We start from the raw sequence: 15,316 nt of genomic DNA on the forward strand, positions 1-15,316 counted from the left end.
TTCATTTAATTCAATGTGATTTTTAGCCATCAACAGCTCTACAATCCTCTAGACACCTAAGGACTATGGCATTGGAATCCAACTGTAAGTAGACTTGAGTGTCATCTGCATACGATGGTAGGAAATACCCATACTTAAAAATCATTCCCAATGAACAGTGAGAACAGGATGGGACCCAAAATGGACCCTTGTGGGACCCCACAGTTTAAGTCGATAAGATCACTAGTAGTCAAGAGAGGCGCATTTATGATTATACCTGGTGTTTTAATCCATCTCTTTTGTCCACTTTCAACCACTTCAAGGAGAGGGTCTATGAGCTGATTTCTTCAAGGAGAGGGTCTATGAGCTGATTTCTTCAAGGAGAGGGTCTATGAGCTGATTTCTTCAAGGAGAGGGTCTATGAGCAGGTAGACGGATGGGCTTTTTCCGATCTTTCAATGTAATGGTCAAAATAAGCTTTTTCGCCCTGATTGAAACCAAACCAGTGCAGGAAGATTAATCTGGAGTCTGGTTGTTTATAATTATAGAAAAAAAGTGAAATTTTCGTGACGGGACGCAAAAATGTTCGAAGTGGGCGTTGCCACTTCTACTAAAATGGCAATAACTGAACAGAATGAGATAACGTGATACACCTATGTCCACCTATGTTTCATGTGATCACATGAAAAAGGACGCGGCCACTGGCTACTTGGTGGCACTATAAAATGAAATAGAAAAACACAAAAATAGCTATAGTTTAGCTACACAACAGTCAGACCGACTGACTTGAAAGCGGGCATGCAGTGTCTTTGTCCAAGATGAGGTGATGGTCTATGAAAACATTCGCGTATCTTGAAAAACACGGCCGCCGTCGGCCAATGAAGTTTGAGCACCTGTTAGACAAGGTTAATGGAGGCCGATCGAAACAAAACTAATTAGGCCTGTTTGACTCATGGATCTAGAAGTCTGTGAGAAATTTTAAAGAAATCGGCTAAAGGGGGACGCCATTGTCTTTTTCAAGCACGTAAATTAAATTATGTTTTATTAACAAAGTTCGGGAGAAGCACGTTCAGATAATTAACACAGGGGGACAGCACTCAGCAATCATGATTAAATGATGTTTCATTAACAAATTCGGGAGAAGCACGTTCAGATAATTAACACGGGTGGAGAGCACTCAGCAATCATGATTTAAGCATGTATATATAGACTCAGCAGTCTCACCTCATTTCTCTGACAGTTTAGCAGCATCCCTCCTCCACCCCTTCTCCACTCTTCTAGTCCTAAACCACTTTACATACGGGGGGAGTACTCTGGATTCGGGCCGAACTCCGAGCTCGGAGCCCTCCCCCCGGATAGCACGCCAAATACGCATTATACTTTATTCCCTTTTAAGTGTGAACTCGTGAATGATGTCTTGACATGAACAGTCTCTGGCTGGGCAGCTTGACGTGAAGAAGGTTGACGACTATTGCTGCCCAGCCAGAGACTGTTCACATCATGTCGGTCGTGCCTGTGTCTTCAGACAACATGGCCACTGTGCCTGATCAGTTCTCTAAAAGATAGCAATAATCATAGTTGCCACGGTGATTTTGAGAGAAGTACCCACGTCGGCTTCAGCCTGCAAACTTTCGCCCAAGATGGCCGTTAAGACAGCCGCCGTCATTCCCCAGTCTGTGATGACCCCGAGTCTCGTCCGGAGATGGCCGCCACCATGCCAGAATCTTGTCCGGAGATGGCCGCCACCATTCCTGAGTCTCGTCCGGAGATGGTCGCCGCCGCACTAGAGTCTCATTCTAAGAAAATTTTGGGGAGGGGCAATAGATACCTGATTATGGTCTCAGAGGCCATGCCTCCCTGTTCCCCTGAACTGTCGGCGCCGCCCTGGCCGCCTACACAGGCCGACTTACCCTGAAGACTGGAGTAATGATGCTGTGCCATCACAGGAATAAATTACATAAAAAATGTCACAATATTAATGTTTAATGTATTTTTCATAAGACACTTCTTTACGAAAAAAATAAATAAATATTCCAAACGATTTACCGGCAATGTAAAGGCAAAAAAGTGACAAGTCAAGCACTTCCCTAATACAATCACAGTTTTACTCAAAACTGATTAAACAAATAGATTTTGAGTAAAAACAAATTGGGAACTCTGGTATCATAGCTTAAGCCAGCTGTCGGAAATGTGGGGGTTACTTTTAAGTGCAAAATGAAATTTGAAAAGCAAATCAGCAACTTTGTTAAAATGAGTTTTTTCCAGCTCCGCCTCCTGGCTAAAGTTAAGGCTTTCCTTAACAGGCATGATTTAGCAAATTCGATTCGATTCGATTCATGCTTTTATTAGTTCAAGGTTGGGTTACTATAATGTTGGTTTGAACCAAGCCTTCAACTTGTGCAGAATCCTGCTGCTTGGTTTTTAACAAATACATCTAGGCGTGCACACATCACTACCATCCTCTACACCTTACATTGGCTCCCTGTGTCTTTTAGAATCCAGTTTAGGGTGTTATTGTTTGTTTTTAAGGCCCTAAATGGGCTGGTATTTGTCCGAGATTTTGACCCTGCGTGAGTTGGTCTTCAAACCATCTAGTTTTAGAAGTCCCAAGGTCAAGATCTAAACGATGGGGTGAACAGGCTTTTGCAGTTGCTGCCCCGAGACTCTTACCACTGATATTCACACAATTAGATGTAACACTTATTAGGTCTAAACTCAAAACCTATAGAATGGCTTTTAATACGCAGTATGGTGTGACATCTTCCTTTGTCTGTCTATGCAACATTTTCAGATTTTTTACATGTTTATTCTGTTTATGGTATGTTGTTTTATATTCAATCTTTGATGTGAAATACTTTGGATATCTGAGGGTTGTTGTAAAGCGCTATACAAATAAATGTTGATTGAAATGTCCATGGACACAATACACATCAATCCTATTGTCATTAACAAATCAGAGCAGCAAATATGATATTCACAGTCAAATTCTGCAATATAAACTGTGAACACAAACTCAAATGAACACATGTTAAAATGCTGCTTTTCATTCGATATTTGCATTTTTTCCTTTCATAAAGCAGATACAGATGCAAAAAAATGTGACATATTTGATGAAACCAACGTGAGAGAATCGACACTGAAGGAACGACGCTGGAATCACTCTCATCTGTCCAACATCAGGTCAGTGTAATTTAATCAATACATTTCTTGGTTTTGTTGTTTTACATTGGAATGTACTTTGTATTTTCATTGCTACTATTCCATTTTTTGTTGTTCTTGATGCCCTTTAGAAACACTTGAACTTAAAGAGAAACATGAACAGCACTGTCTCCAACAACCAAACATCTTCTTTTGGGCTCAGATGCACAGAGCCAGGGTATTCACTTCAACTTTCTGTAATAGCACTGGACTTTATTGTTGTCCTTCCCATCCAAATCTGTGTCCTCTGGCTGGGCTCAAGTAATAGTGGAATTAGGGGACGTCTGGCAGCCTCAGAAATCTTTACAATGAACCTTTCTGCACTAGAGGTTTTTGTGATGGTACTTTATTGCGTTACTGTGGTTATCCATCACATAGACTATGAACACACAATATTCATTGTTATGTTATTTTCTGGAAGCTACCTGGTTGGACGACCCCTTATGAACAGCTTGATTTGTGTTGAGCGTTACATAGCCGTGGCTCATCCAGCGATGTACCGCAACCCAGCCTTTGTGAAGCACAGATATATTAGTGCTGGACTGGTCTGGATGCTGAGTCTAGCTTATGGAGGTCTTTCTGTTTGGAGTCTACGCACCCAAATTGAGGTCTACGCTTGTTCCCTTACAATCAGCCTGTTGGTGATCACTACTTGTAGTCTAGGAGTGCTCAAGATCCTGTTGAGACCAAGTCCTGGTGAAACACAGAAGGAAGGGATGCATCACCAGAAAAAGAGGGCATTTGTGATTATTACTGTCATTCTAGTTTGCATATCTGTTCCATATGGCCTGGAATTTTACCTATACGTTACTATAAATGAAAATGTGTCAATATTTGATTTTTGCCTGCTAGGGGGCATCAATTTATGGCTAATGCGACCAAGCAGTGTAATGCAATCTGTTCTATTTCTGTCCAAGAAAAAGAAATTGCCATTCACTAAGAAAAAATAACCAACATGTGGGGACCTTTTAATACAAATGTTGTCCTTTGCAAAGTTTCTTCAAATATAACTTTGTTAGTTTTGTTCATTTGTTTGCATTAAGTAAACACTTTGACCGTAATGATCTGGTAAATATATATACAATATATATATATATATATATATATATATATATATATATATATGACTAATGAAGAATATCAATGTTGTGTAAATTAGATATGTGCTTAGTTATATAGCTGATGTAGTAAAATGTAATTTAATAATAAAAAGAGGAAAAAGTGGATATGAGTACTTTACTGTAAGTATATTATTATAATACAGATGAGCAAATGATAAAGCTTGGGTTGTTGAATATTAGATCCCTTACTTCAAAATCGCTCATAGTTAATGATATGATTTCAGATTATAATCTAGATGTGCAGTGTTTGACAGAAACCTGGCTAAAAACAAACAATTACATTACTTGAGTCCACCCCGCAAGATTACAGTTAAAAACATGAACCTCGTCTGAAAGGCAAAGGGGGAGGTGTTGCTGTAATTTATTGTAATATCCTCAAAACCACAAAGAAATCTAGTTTTAGTTATACTTCTTTTGATGTATTGGTGCTTAGTGTAAAAATATATAGTGCAAATGATAAATCACGTCGCTGGCTACTGTATACAGGCCACCAGGGCACCATAAAGATTTTACCAAAGAATTTGCGGACTTTCTATCAGAATTAGTCCTGGCTGCAGATAAAGTACTAATAGTTGGTGACTTTAATATACATGTAGATAATGAAAAAGAGACATTGGGATTGGCATTTAAAGACATTATAAACTCAATTGGAATAAGACAACATGTGGACCCACTCATTGTTGTAATCATACTCTAGATCTAATATTATCACATGGAATGTTGATGCCATTGAAATTCTGCAGCAGAGCGATGACATCTCTATCTAGTCTCATGTAAACTTCACTTAGCCAAAGCAGCAAAGCAGCAAAGCCGACTCCGTGAATAAATATGTTAGACGTATATCTTCTGCCACTAAAGATTGCTTTATCAATAATCTTCCTAATCAGTTTCATCATCTCAGCATCCCGGGTAGCTTAGAAGAACTTGATATCGTGACAGAAAGTTGCTCCGTTGCGCTAGATTAAAGAAAATAGTCCAATGCCGTGGTACAACGAGCACACTCAGGCCCTTAAGGGAGCAGCCAGAAAAAATGGAGCGTAGCTGGAAGAAAACTAAACTAGAGGTATTTCGTATTTCATGGAAGGAGAGCTCGATTGCATACAGAGAGGCCTGCTAGGCTGCTAGGCCTGCTTATTTTTCAAACCTAGAAGAAAATAAACATAATCCTAGGTATCTATTTGATACAGTGACTAACACTGCATGAAAAGACTCAAATCCGGCAATATCCGGGCATGGTAAACTCCTGTGCAATTTGATGTTTGCTGGATGTATGTGGGAAAAAGCGGATCAGAGTAACACGGAACAGTATATTTCCAGACAAACCCGGAAACCTCACCTACGCGGGCATATACAGGAATCCGTGAAATTTTACGGACATATACAGCTGAAACACTGCTGGATGTGAGAGGTGTGAAGAAGACCTTTCATATGTTAATGACTGACACTAAGGGTGCTGGCTGTTCTCAGAGGGAGGAGTGGCAGGGGACTTCAGGATTGAAAATTATCTCTGGTCTACAGCAAACAAGTTTTTTTTGTACAGAAAAATAAATAAATTCTTAAGGCCCTGAAACAGAAAACCGACGTCAAAGAACTAGCAATGACTAAAGCCAACTCTAGGGTTGGCTTATGTCGCCTGTGTCAGGGCCTTAAAACTACTGTATGAAAAAAAAGTATCCTAATCAAATATTCTTTTATAAAAACAGGACAAAATAAACACCATGAATATACGTTCACAAAAACATCTGAATATTTAATGAAATAAAAAATACAGGGAAACATTTCAGAATATCTAAATTTTTATTGTGAAGTTTTACAAATTGCAGACAACAACATTTGTCGCCATTGGCTTTGCTTAGTTGGGGACATTTTTATTTAATATTCAACAATGTTATTGAACTGCCTGCATTGACACCATTATATGAGATCTGAACTGAGATGGACAATGACATCACGGTTTTGGCTTGGAGTTAATCCATGCTTCTTTGGGCATGCATGATGTGAAACGAGTGGTCGCAAAACCACCGGGCTTTCCCGTGTTATTGTCAGCAGCTGGTTATCCTTCCATGTTGAAGGTCCAGCTGCTTCATATTTATTCACAAAATTAAATAGATTCACTTGCAACGCGTCATACCGAGGTTTGTGGTTTGAGTAAATAAGTCCTTCCGCAAACAAACAAGCTGCAAGAAAAGGGGGCGTTTTGAGGTTTGAAATTCACCACTCACAACCATTAACACAACAAATGTGGTGACGTAATGGAGGTGCAACCAATAACGTTAGTGTATTGCTTCAAGCGCGAGAAAAATACTTTAAAATTACAGCATTCTTTCCCGAAGCAAAGAGAACAGTTCAAGGTTTGGAAACAGTTTTCTTCTATTCACCTTATTTTGCACGACAACAAGGGTGACGCCATTGCGTTCGTTTTGTAATCTTACTCCCGTCTGAGAAAGACTTCAACTTCCGGCTCATGAGAGGGATGAGATTCTGCGCTAGTTGAAACGAACGGTAAAATATGGCAAGTATTAAATGTTCAGTTAGGTGCTGCCATAACAGTTGGATTAAGAGGAGAGAACAATTGAACCAACGGTGTAACGAACATAATGTGAGGCGGTCAGATTGTTGTTGTGGTGCACTTTACGATTTAGCTACACCCACCACCTAAAGACGAGGAGCACCGGAGGCAATGGCGGAAGGCACACATTTGGAAGCATAGGCTTGAAAGTGCCCGATTCTGATGAGAAAACGCAAAAGTGGCGTTGCGTCATCTTTTTTTTTATTCTGCGCTTAGACGAGCGTTTTGTGTGAGAAGTCCGCGTGCAAATGGAGACGCAAAAGTGTGTGAAATTCAATGTAGTATGCACTTCAGGCGGCTAGGAGTGCATACCACAACAACACTAAGTCCACGCGCCTGCGTACAACTTTCACCGTCAAGCAAACTTTTGCGTTTTTACCGTTACACGGGAACGCGGAGGTGGAGCGTTTTTAAGATTTCCACTCTGGAGGGTGGTTTCACTTTTTTGCGTTTTTGAGCCTCAAAAACGCCATCGCCGTGTAAACGAAAGGCACATCCGAAAAAATATTTTTACTTTTTCACCCGCGAGCGTTCTCGTGTAAACAGGGCCTAAGGACGGGAATCCGATTGAGGAACACCCCAGAAATGGCTCGGCTACGATGTTCCGATAAAGAAGTCACGCCGGGTGTTGAATATTGTCAGATTCAGGTAAGCTAACTTGCCTAACTGGTATGTGCTTGTTTGCCTAATGCATTTAAGATCAGTAACAAGCCGTAAACAAAATACAATGAATCTTGCATGATTACCATTGCCCACATACATGTTATTTATTTAACTTTGTTATATTGACCTAAGAGTCTGAAAGAATAAATGAATGAATGAATATTCACGGTAGTACAAGATAGTATGGTAACTTACATTAGTCTTACAATAGCTCACATTACTGCTATTGCACATTACGAGATGTAAACAACACTGGTCCAGATGCACTTCCTGTTTCAGTTTGTAAAAGGCTTCTTAATTTCAAATGTAAAGAAAATATCTTGAATATGTTTGTTTAACTTTTTGATTCAGTTGTTCTGTTGGTTGTACTTTAACCCAACGTTTATACAGTGTTAAAACTGAAACAGGAAGTGCTTCTGGACCAGTGTTGTTTACATCTTGTGAAATGGTCTATACAGAGATTGTTGATGCTAGCAGGCCAGCTAGCTACATCTCTCATTCAGATATTGATATTGACTTATGGCGAGTTAGGAGATTGTGTATTGTTTCGTTTTTAATTAATGTATCTTTCTCACACACTGTTCTGTGTAACTATGAGTGCCATCATCAATGAATTCTCCATGATCTATTTTAAGTAGCTACTAATGTAAAAAATGTTTATGGTTATAATATTTCCATAGATGCATCAATGAGAGTCAGTAATGCAGTGGATAACTATGAGGATGATCACATCCACATGCCCCACAGCTGTGATGCAGAATCACAATGGGAGGATCAATCTGTCTTTGGCCACAACCTGATCTTCTCAGAGAGACTCTCCAGCGTCTTGATGCTCTTTAGCGAAAGTATGAGCAGCACAGACTAACGTTACATGAAGAATCTTACAACGCTTCGAAAAGAATAAAAAAGGCACATGACGTGAACATTGCGGTAAGTCCAATTATTGTTCTATAACGTGGCTGTAAGCCATAGTTCGGTTACAATTATTGTTTTGTCTCTTGCGGTTACTGTGATGGTCAGCTTATTCCAACTGAAAATTCAGTTTTGTGGTTCTTGAAGATTGTGAATCAATTTAATTGCTTTTTAATTTCAAACTTTACAGGAATCTGTAAGGCGCCTCCATAATTCAGAGAACAACCCACACAAATACGTTCCACAAACCAGGTAAGACTGTTTCTTATATACTATAGCCTAAATGTTAGTTTAATCTACTACTCTATGGATTTGGAATGCCAAAAGTGAATTTCAGCAATGATACCTGCAACTTTCCCCCCCAGAATAAATTCATCACATAACCTGGCTGTGACCACTTACCTCTTCGAAGAATTAAGGTCAACTTTTACAGAAGTTGACCCTGAATGTGTAAAAGGTAATCTTAAAGATGTTGTAATCATTTTATTGTCCTCTGTTTTACTTATTTTTATTGCCATTACATTTATTTATGATATATTTAGCAGGTTGGAAGATGTATTTTGAGACTTTGCGGAGGAAGTATTCTTTGGCTCAGCCTGAAAAGGCCCAGAAAAGAAAAACTATGACAAGCATTGCAAAGAACCTTCAAAGAAAGCGACTGGTAAGTTAAGAAACTGGTTAAGCACTTTTTTTTTCTCTTCAGAATGTAACTATCCTCCTCTCTGTGTTTTAGTGGTTAAGTTACTGTCATGTTTTTCAGTTGCTGGAGACCAGGTCCGGGGTTGTACAAACCAACACAGAAAAGGAACTTTGGAAGACCGCAACAATAGAACTGATGTCTGATGAAGATGATGCTATTGTTGATGGAAGGCCAGTGTGAATGGTGAGGTCTCCACCAATCTGCTCTCTGCTAGGTACTATAAAACAGACTAGAGGCTGACCCACACTATGCGTCACACCACCAGCGTATCATGGCAGTTTGAAAAATGTTAACTCGTAAAAAAAAAAAAATGTGTAATATATATATATATAACCGTTCAAAAGTTTGGGGGTCGGTAAGATATTTTTTTTTTTGGTTTGGGGGGGATAGCTCAAATTAACTCAATACTTTTATTCAGCAAGGATGCATTAAATGAATCAAACGTGATAGTAAAGACATTTATAATGTTACAAAACATCATATTTCAAATAAATGAAATATAACTTTCTATTGATCAAATAATCCTAAAAAGTCTACAACTGTTTTCAACTTTGGTAATAATAATGAATATTTATTGAGCATCAAATCATCACATTAGAATGATTTCTGAAGGATCATGTGACACTGAAGACTGGAGTAATGATGCTAAAAATTCATCTTTGATCACAAGAATAATGTATTCCAATAGAAACGTTTATTTTAAATTGTCATAATATTTAACAATATTACTCTTACTTTTTTTGTATTTTTTATATATAAAAAAAAGCAGCCTTGGCGAGCATATGAGACTTCTTACCGATCCCAAACTTATAAACGGCAGTGTACACCTTGAATATTTTATATACACTTTAATTTCTTATTTATTTTTCTCGTATTATTTCATATATTTGTTCCTTTTTTTTGTTGTCCATGTTGCTTATCTCCATTTTGTTTACTTGTTTGCATTTTAATGTATGTTTATAATGCACTCTCTGTAATGTTCTATTTATTTATATTGTTTACTTGGAATATCTACGTATATTTTTTTTATATATATATATATATATATGAAGAGTTCAGATGCAAAAGCCTCTAAATGCCATTTGAAATTTTCTCCTTTAATGATGATTTTTATCAAACTTGTATATTTAAGTTTAGTAATTTCACTTAAATAACAATTAATAGGCAATTATCATTGCCATTTAAGAGAAATTACTGAACTTAAATATACAAGTTTGATAAAAATCATCATTAAAGGAGAAAATTTCAAATGGAACTCTTCATATATTTTATATATATATATATATATATGTAACTTTTTATATACACTGTGTACTTTATTCCTTTACATCTGTCCTTTAAAATGATTGGGTAAAAAAAATTAACGAAAATAAAAAGTTAACAATTTATTTAATGTATGTTTATAATTTTCTTTGGAATGTCCATGATTTTTTTTTCTTCCTTTGAGATGTTATTACTTCATACTTTTTTTCTAGTTTTTGTTCCCAATTCCTCTGTAATGCTTGTTTATAATGCTATTTGGAATGTGTTATATACCTTAATAAAAATTTCAGACTTTCCCATTGTTCTTTGTGTGTTTAAATATAAATATAAATATATATAAATATATATATATATATCAAATTTATTTTAATGAATATATTAAAATTGGGGGAGGGAGGTTTGGTATATATATTTGAGCAATATCTGCATAGCTGGTATATAACCAATCAAATCAGTATGCTACAAGGCCTAGGGTGGGCTATGTTTAAAAGTAACCAATAAAGTCCGTTTACTGGGTTTTCAATGTGTCCTGCCCTCCAATAGTGGTCTGGGTGTTGGGAGTGGCTTTAAAAGAACAACCAATCCAGTTTGGTTGGAAGGCAAAAAGGTGTGAATGTTTCCTGCAAAAAGGTGTGATTTTTTTCCTGCTAAAAACTTTAATGGGATTACTTGCCATGGCAACAAATGGCTCTAGCACGGAAGTATACGTCCACAACATACATCCGATTTGGTATCATTCCGGATGTATGCGGATATATACAAACCCATGGAATTTGACATATCCGGCCACTATACTCCTGGATTCTTCCGAATTTCAGCAGTGTATACAGGAGTATACTGGTCCGGATACACCTATTTTCATGCAGTGTAAATTAACAAAATAGGAAGATTCAAGCCCAGAAGTGTCCAAGCAACACAGCAATAATGACTTTATGAATTTCTTCACTTATAAGATTGATAATACCAGGGACAAAATTATAACTATGCAACTGTCTACTACAGTATCGCATCAGGGTGTGCGTTGTTGTCTCCCAGAGGAACGATTTGGTTCATTTGCTGCTATAGGAGAGGAAGAATTTTGCAAACTCGTTAATTCATCTAAATCAACAACTTGTATGCTAGACCTAATACCGACTAAACTACTGAAAGAGATGCTTCCGGAGGTCATAGATCCTCTTCTTAATATCATTAATTTGTCTTTGTCACTAGGATACTACCAAAAACCTATAAGCTAGCTATGATCAAACTGCTTGTTAAAAAAAACGCAACTTGATCCTACAGAATTAGTTCATTACAGGCCAATCTCGAATCTGCCTTTTCTGTCAAAGATACTGGAAAAAGCAGTATCCTCACAACTGTGTTCCTTTCTTAAAAGAAATGATATCTTCGAGGATTTTCAATCAGGATTTAGACCACATCATAGTACCGAGACAGGTCTCATTAGAGTCACAAAAGATCTGCTCTTGTCAACCGCTCGTGGTTGTATCTCTCTATTAGTGTTACTCGATCTTAGTGCTGCATTTGACACAATTGACCACAACATTCTTTTAAATAGACTCGAAAACTCAGTTTGTAGCAGTAAATGAAGAGATGTCTTATCGATCACAAGTTCGGTATGGTGTACCACAAGGCTCAGTACTAGGACCGCTGCTATTCACTCTGTACTAGGAGATGTCATTTGGAAACATGGAATTAGCTTTCACTGTTGTGCTGATGATACTTAGCTGTATATTTCATGGACAAATCCCGACTCATCCTTAAGTGCCGGCCTCATCGACCTCGAGTTACCCTTTAAGGTGTCATTACAGTGTAATTATGTATTTAAATACTGAGTAATATTAAGTAACTACATGTGCTAACTTTAGAGTTAGGGTACATGTAGTTACCCTAACTCTAAAGAGTTAGGGATTAGGATTGGGTTGAGGGTTAGTTGCATGTAATTATGCATAATTTACTGTGATTACTATGTTACGTTGTAACAGATGTAACAAGGACACTGTAAAATAAAGTGGTACTCCTTATCATTTACCTATCAAAATTGCTTTACCAATATTTTTTTAAAGCGGCAAAAAGCCCAATAAACAAATTAATAAACAGGATTCCTTTAATTAATTGTAGGCTATACAGTAAGTCGTATTTAAATGCAGGTAAAAAATGTGAATAAAGTACATGTAACGAATGAAGCACTGTAAAACGTTTGAAAATATTGAGAATTTTAATGTTCTGTGAATGTAAATCAACTGCTTATTCGTGAAATGATTCTGTTAATAATAAAGAGATGCTATAATACATCTACATTAATTTTGAATTATATGATAATGAGCATACTGCAATATTGCAACTCTATTTGGTATAAAAGTTTGTCTGTTATGCTGAAAACAAAGTTGTATAATCAATTAAAAATTTGCTAAACTTGAAATGACTTTAGTGTTTGGTTCAACGCATTCTCATCCTTTAACGTCATATAGAACGCTATATGACAAAACGACGCTATACTACGCACATGGCACCCGTTATCGTTAATATAACACGTGCTGTGAGGGCTAAGTTTAGGTGGTAGGGTGTGCGTGTCATATTCACGCTAAAGGATTTATAACGTCTTGTGTTCGCGTGTTATATTAACGATAAAGGGTGCCATGTGCGTAGTATAGCGCCGTTTTTGCATATAGCGTTATGACGTTAAAGGATGAGAACTGGCTGTTTGGTTGCACAAATCATGACTAGATCATGTAGTAACACTTGAGTCAATACTAGTTAGTTCCAATGATCTTCACTTTATATCGAGTATCGAGTTGTTTTTAAGGCCCTAAATGGGCTGGCCCCGGAGTATTTGTCCGAGATTTTTACCCTGCGTGAGTTGGTCTTCAAATTATCTAGTTTTAGAAGTCCCAAAGTCAAGATCTAACCGATGGGGTGAACAGGCTTTTGCAGTTGCTGCCCCGAGACTCTGGAACAAGTTACCCCCTGATATTCACACAATTACAGATGTAACACTTTTTAGGTCTAAACTCAAAACCTACTTGGTAAGCATGGCTTTTATTACTCAGCAGTGGTGTGACATTTTACTTTGGCAACATTTTTCTGATTTTTCTATATGTTTATTCTGTTTATGTTGTTTTATATTTAATCTTTGATGTGAAATACTTTGGATATCTGAGGGTTGTTGTAAAGCTCTTTACAAATAGTTGTTGATTGAAATGTCTATGTACACAATACACATCAATTCTATTGTCATTAACAAATCAGAGCAGTAAATATGATATTCACAGTCAAATTCTGCCATATAAAACTGTGAACACAAACTCAAATGAACACATGTTGTTAAAATGCTGCTTTTCATTCCATATTTGCATTTTTTCCTTTCATAAAGCAGATACAGATGCAAAAAAAATGTGACATATTTGATGAAACCAACGTGAGAGAATCGACACTGAAGGAACGACGCTGGAATCACTCTCATCTGTCCAACATCAGGTCAGTGTAATTTAATGAATACATTTCTTGGTTTTGTTGTTTTACATTGGAACGTATTTTCATTGCTACTATTCCATTATTTGTTGTTCTCGATGACTTTTAGAAACGCCTAAACTTGAAGACAAACATGAACAGCACTGTCTTCAAGAACCAAACATCTTCTTTTGGGATCACATGCACAGATTCCATCCCAGGGTTTTCACTTCAACTTTCTGTAATAACGCTGGACTTCATTGTCCTTCCCATCCAAATCTGGGTCCTCTGGCTGGGCTCAGGAAACTTTAGAATTAGGGGACGTCTGGCAGCCTCAGAAATCTTTACAATGAACCTTTCTGCACTAGAGGTTTTTGTGATGGTACTTTATTGCGTTATTGTGGTTACTGATCACATTGACAGTGAATACACACTGTTCATTGCTATGTTATTTAATGGAAGCTACCTAGTTGGACGACCCCTTATGAACAGCTTGATTTGTGTTGAGCGCTACATAGCCGTGGCTCATCCAGCAATGTACCGCAACCCAGCCTTTGTGAAGCACAGATATATTAGTGCTGGACTGGTCTGGATGCTGAGTCTAGCTTATGGAGGTCTTTCTGTTTACAGTCCAGACACCCAAATTGAGGTCTTCGCTTGTTCCCTATCAATCAGCCTGTTGGTGATCACTACTTGTAGTCTAGGAGTGCTCAAGATCCTGTTGAGACCAAGTCCTGGAGAAACACAGAAGGAAGGGATGCACCACCAGAAAAAGAGGGCATTTGTGATTATCACTGGCATTCTAGTTTGCATCTCTGTTCCATATGGCCTGGAATTTTACCTATACGTTACTATAAATAAAAGTTTGCCAGTATTTAATTTTTGCTTGCTAGCGGGCATCAATTTATGGCTAATGCGACCAAGCAGTGTAATGCAATCTGTTCTCTTTCTGTCCAAGAAAAAGAAATTGCCATTCACTAGAAAAGATTAACCATAATGTGGGACCTTTATTTAAAACAAATGTAGTCCTTTGCAAAGTTTCTTCAAATATAACTGTGTTAGGTTTGTTCATATGTTTGCATTAAAGGAGCAATGTGTGACTTTTAGCGACATCTAGTGGTTCGGTTGCGAGTTTGCACCAGGTTTGCACTAAGGGCTCAGCCCACTGCTCACCCCTCCCTTTCGAAGAAGCTACGGTTGCTAAAACGGGACAAACATCTCGTCGGCTGAGACAGCAGAGAATAGCCAGAGTAAGCCAAGAGTGTGTAACATTGTCACTGTTTCTGTACCACAGTCCATTATAAACCACATCATGAATACTGTTTACAAAGCCATAGTCAGGTGAGGATCAAGGGTTTTAATATATAATTTAATAAAATAATATTAATCAGCTGATTGTCTCACAAACGTAACCAGCAGCACATTTATCCCCACATACTGTAGCAAACCCATAATACAGCGAGG

General features: G+C 37.7%; 2 protein-coding genes and 1 long non-coding RNA gene across 7 annotated transcripts; all 3 read left to right on the top strand.

Annotated features, from left to right (window-relative positions):
- The first annotated feature begins 3,279 nt into the window (after nt 1–3,279).
- LOC148998512 (uncharacterized) lies at nt 3,280–4,132 on the top strand. Its single transcript, XM_089130530.1, has one exon. The coding sequence runs from the start codon at nt 3,294–3,296 to the stop codon at nt 4,125–4,127; it is 834 nt and encodes a 277-aa protein (XP_088986656.1). The 5' UTR covers nt 3,280–3,293; the 3' UTR covers nt 4,128–4,132.
- Nucleotides 4,133–6,736: 2,604 nt separating this feature from the next.
- LOC120488617 (uncharacterized) lies at nt 6,737–9,888 on the top strand. 5 transcript variants are annotated; one of them, XR_016168375.1, is made up of 7 exons: nt 6,737–6,800; nt 7,414–7,515; nt 8,211–8,460; nt 8,633–8,694; nt 8,808–8,899; nt 8,985–9,103; nt 9,203–9,888. It is a non-coding gene; the product is annotated as an uncharacterized LOC120488617 (long non-coding RNA). The 5 variants fall into 5 exon arrangements; XR_016168376.1 differs by having other exon boundaries at nt 6,762–7,515; nt 8,988–9,103; XR_016168377.1 differs by having other exon boundaries at nt 6,762–7,515; nt 8,808–8,861.
- Nucleotides 9,889–13,548: 3,660 nt separating this feature from the next.
- On the top strand, nt 13,549–14,931 carry LOC148998513 (uncharacterized). Its single transcript, XM_089130526.1, has 2 exons — nt 13,549–13,879; nt 13,983–14,931. The coding sequence occupies exon 2, from the start codon at nt 14,007–14,009 to the stop codon at nt 14,841–14,843; it is 837 nt and encodes a 278-aa protein (XP_088986652.1). The 5' UTR covers nt 13,549–13,879; nt 13,983–14,006; the 3' UTR covers nt 14,844–14,931.
- The last annotated feature ends 385 nt before the right edge of the window (nt 14,932–15,316 follow it).

Source organism: Pimephales promelas, chromosome 1, assembly GCF_988280905.1.
Source record: "Pimephales promelas chromosome 1, fPimPro1.hap1.1, whole genome shotgun sequence".
Classification (NCBI taxonomy): domain Eukaryota; kingdom Metazoa; phylum Chordata; class Actinopteri; order Cypriniformes; family Leuciscidae; genus Pimephales; species Pimephales promelas.

Excerpts from the sequence above, each read along its gene's own strand:
- LOC148998513 (XM_089130526.1), top strand. The coding sequence starts at position 14,007 with ATGAACAGCACTGTCTTCAAGAACCAAACATCTTCTTTTGGGATCACA.
- LOC148998512 (XM_089130530.1), top strand. The coding sequence starts at position 3,294 with ATGAACAGCACTGTCTCCAACAACCAAACATCTTCTTTTGGGCTCAGA.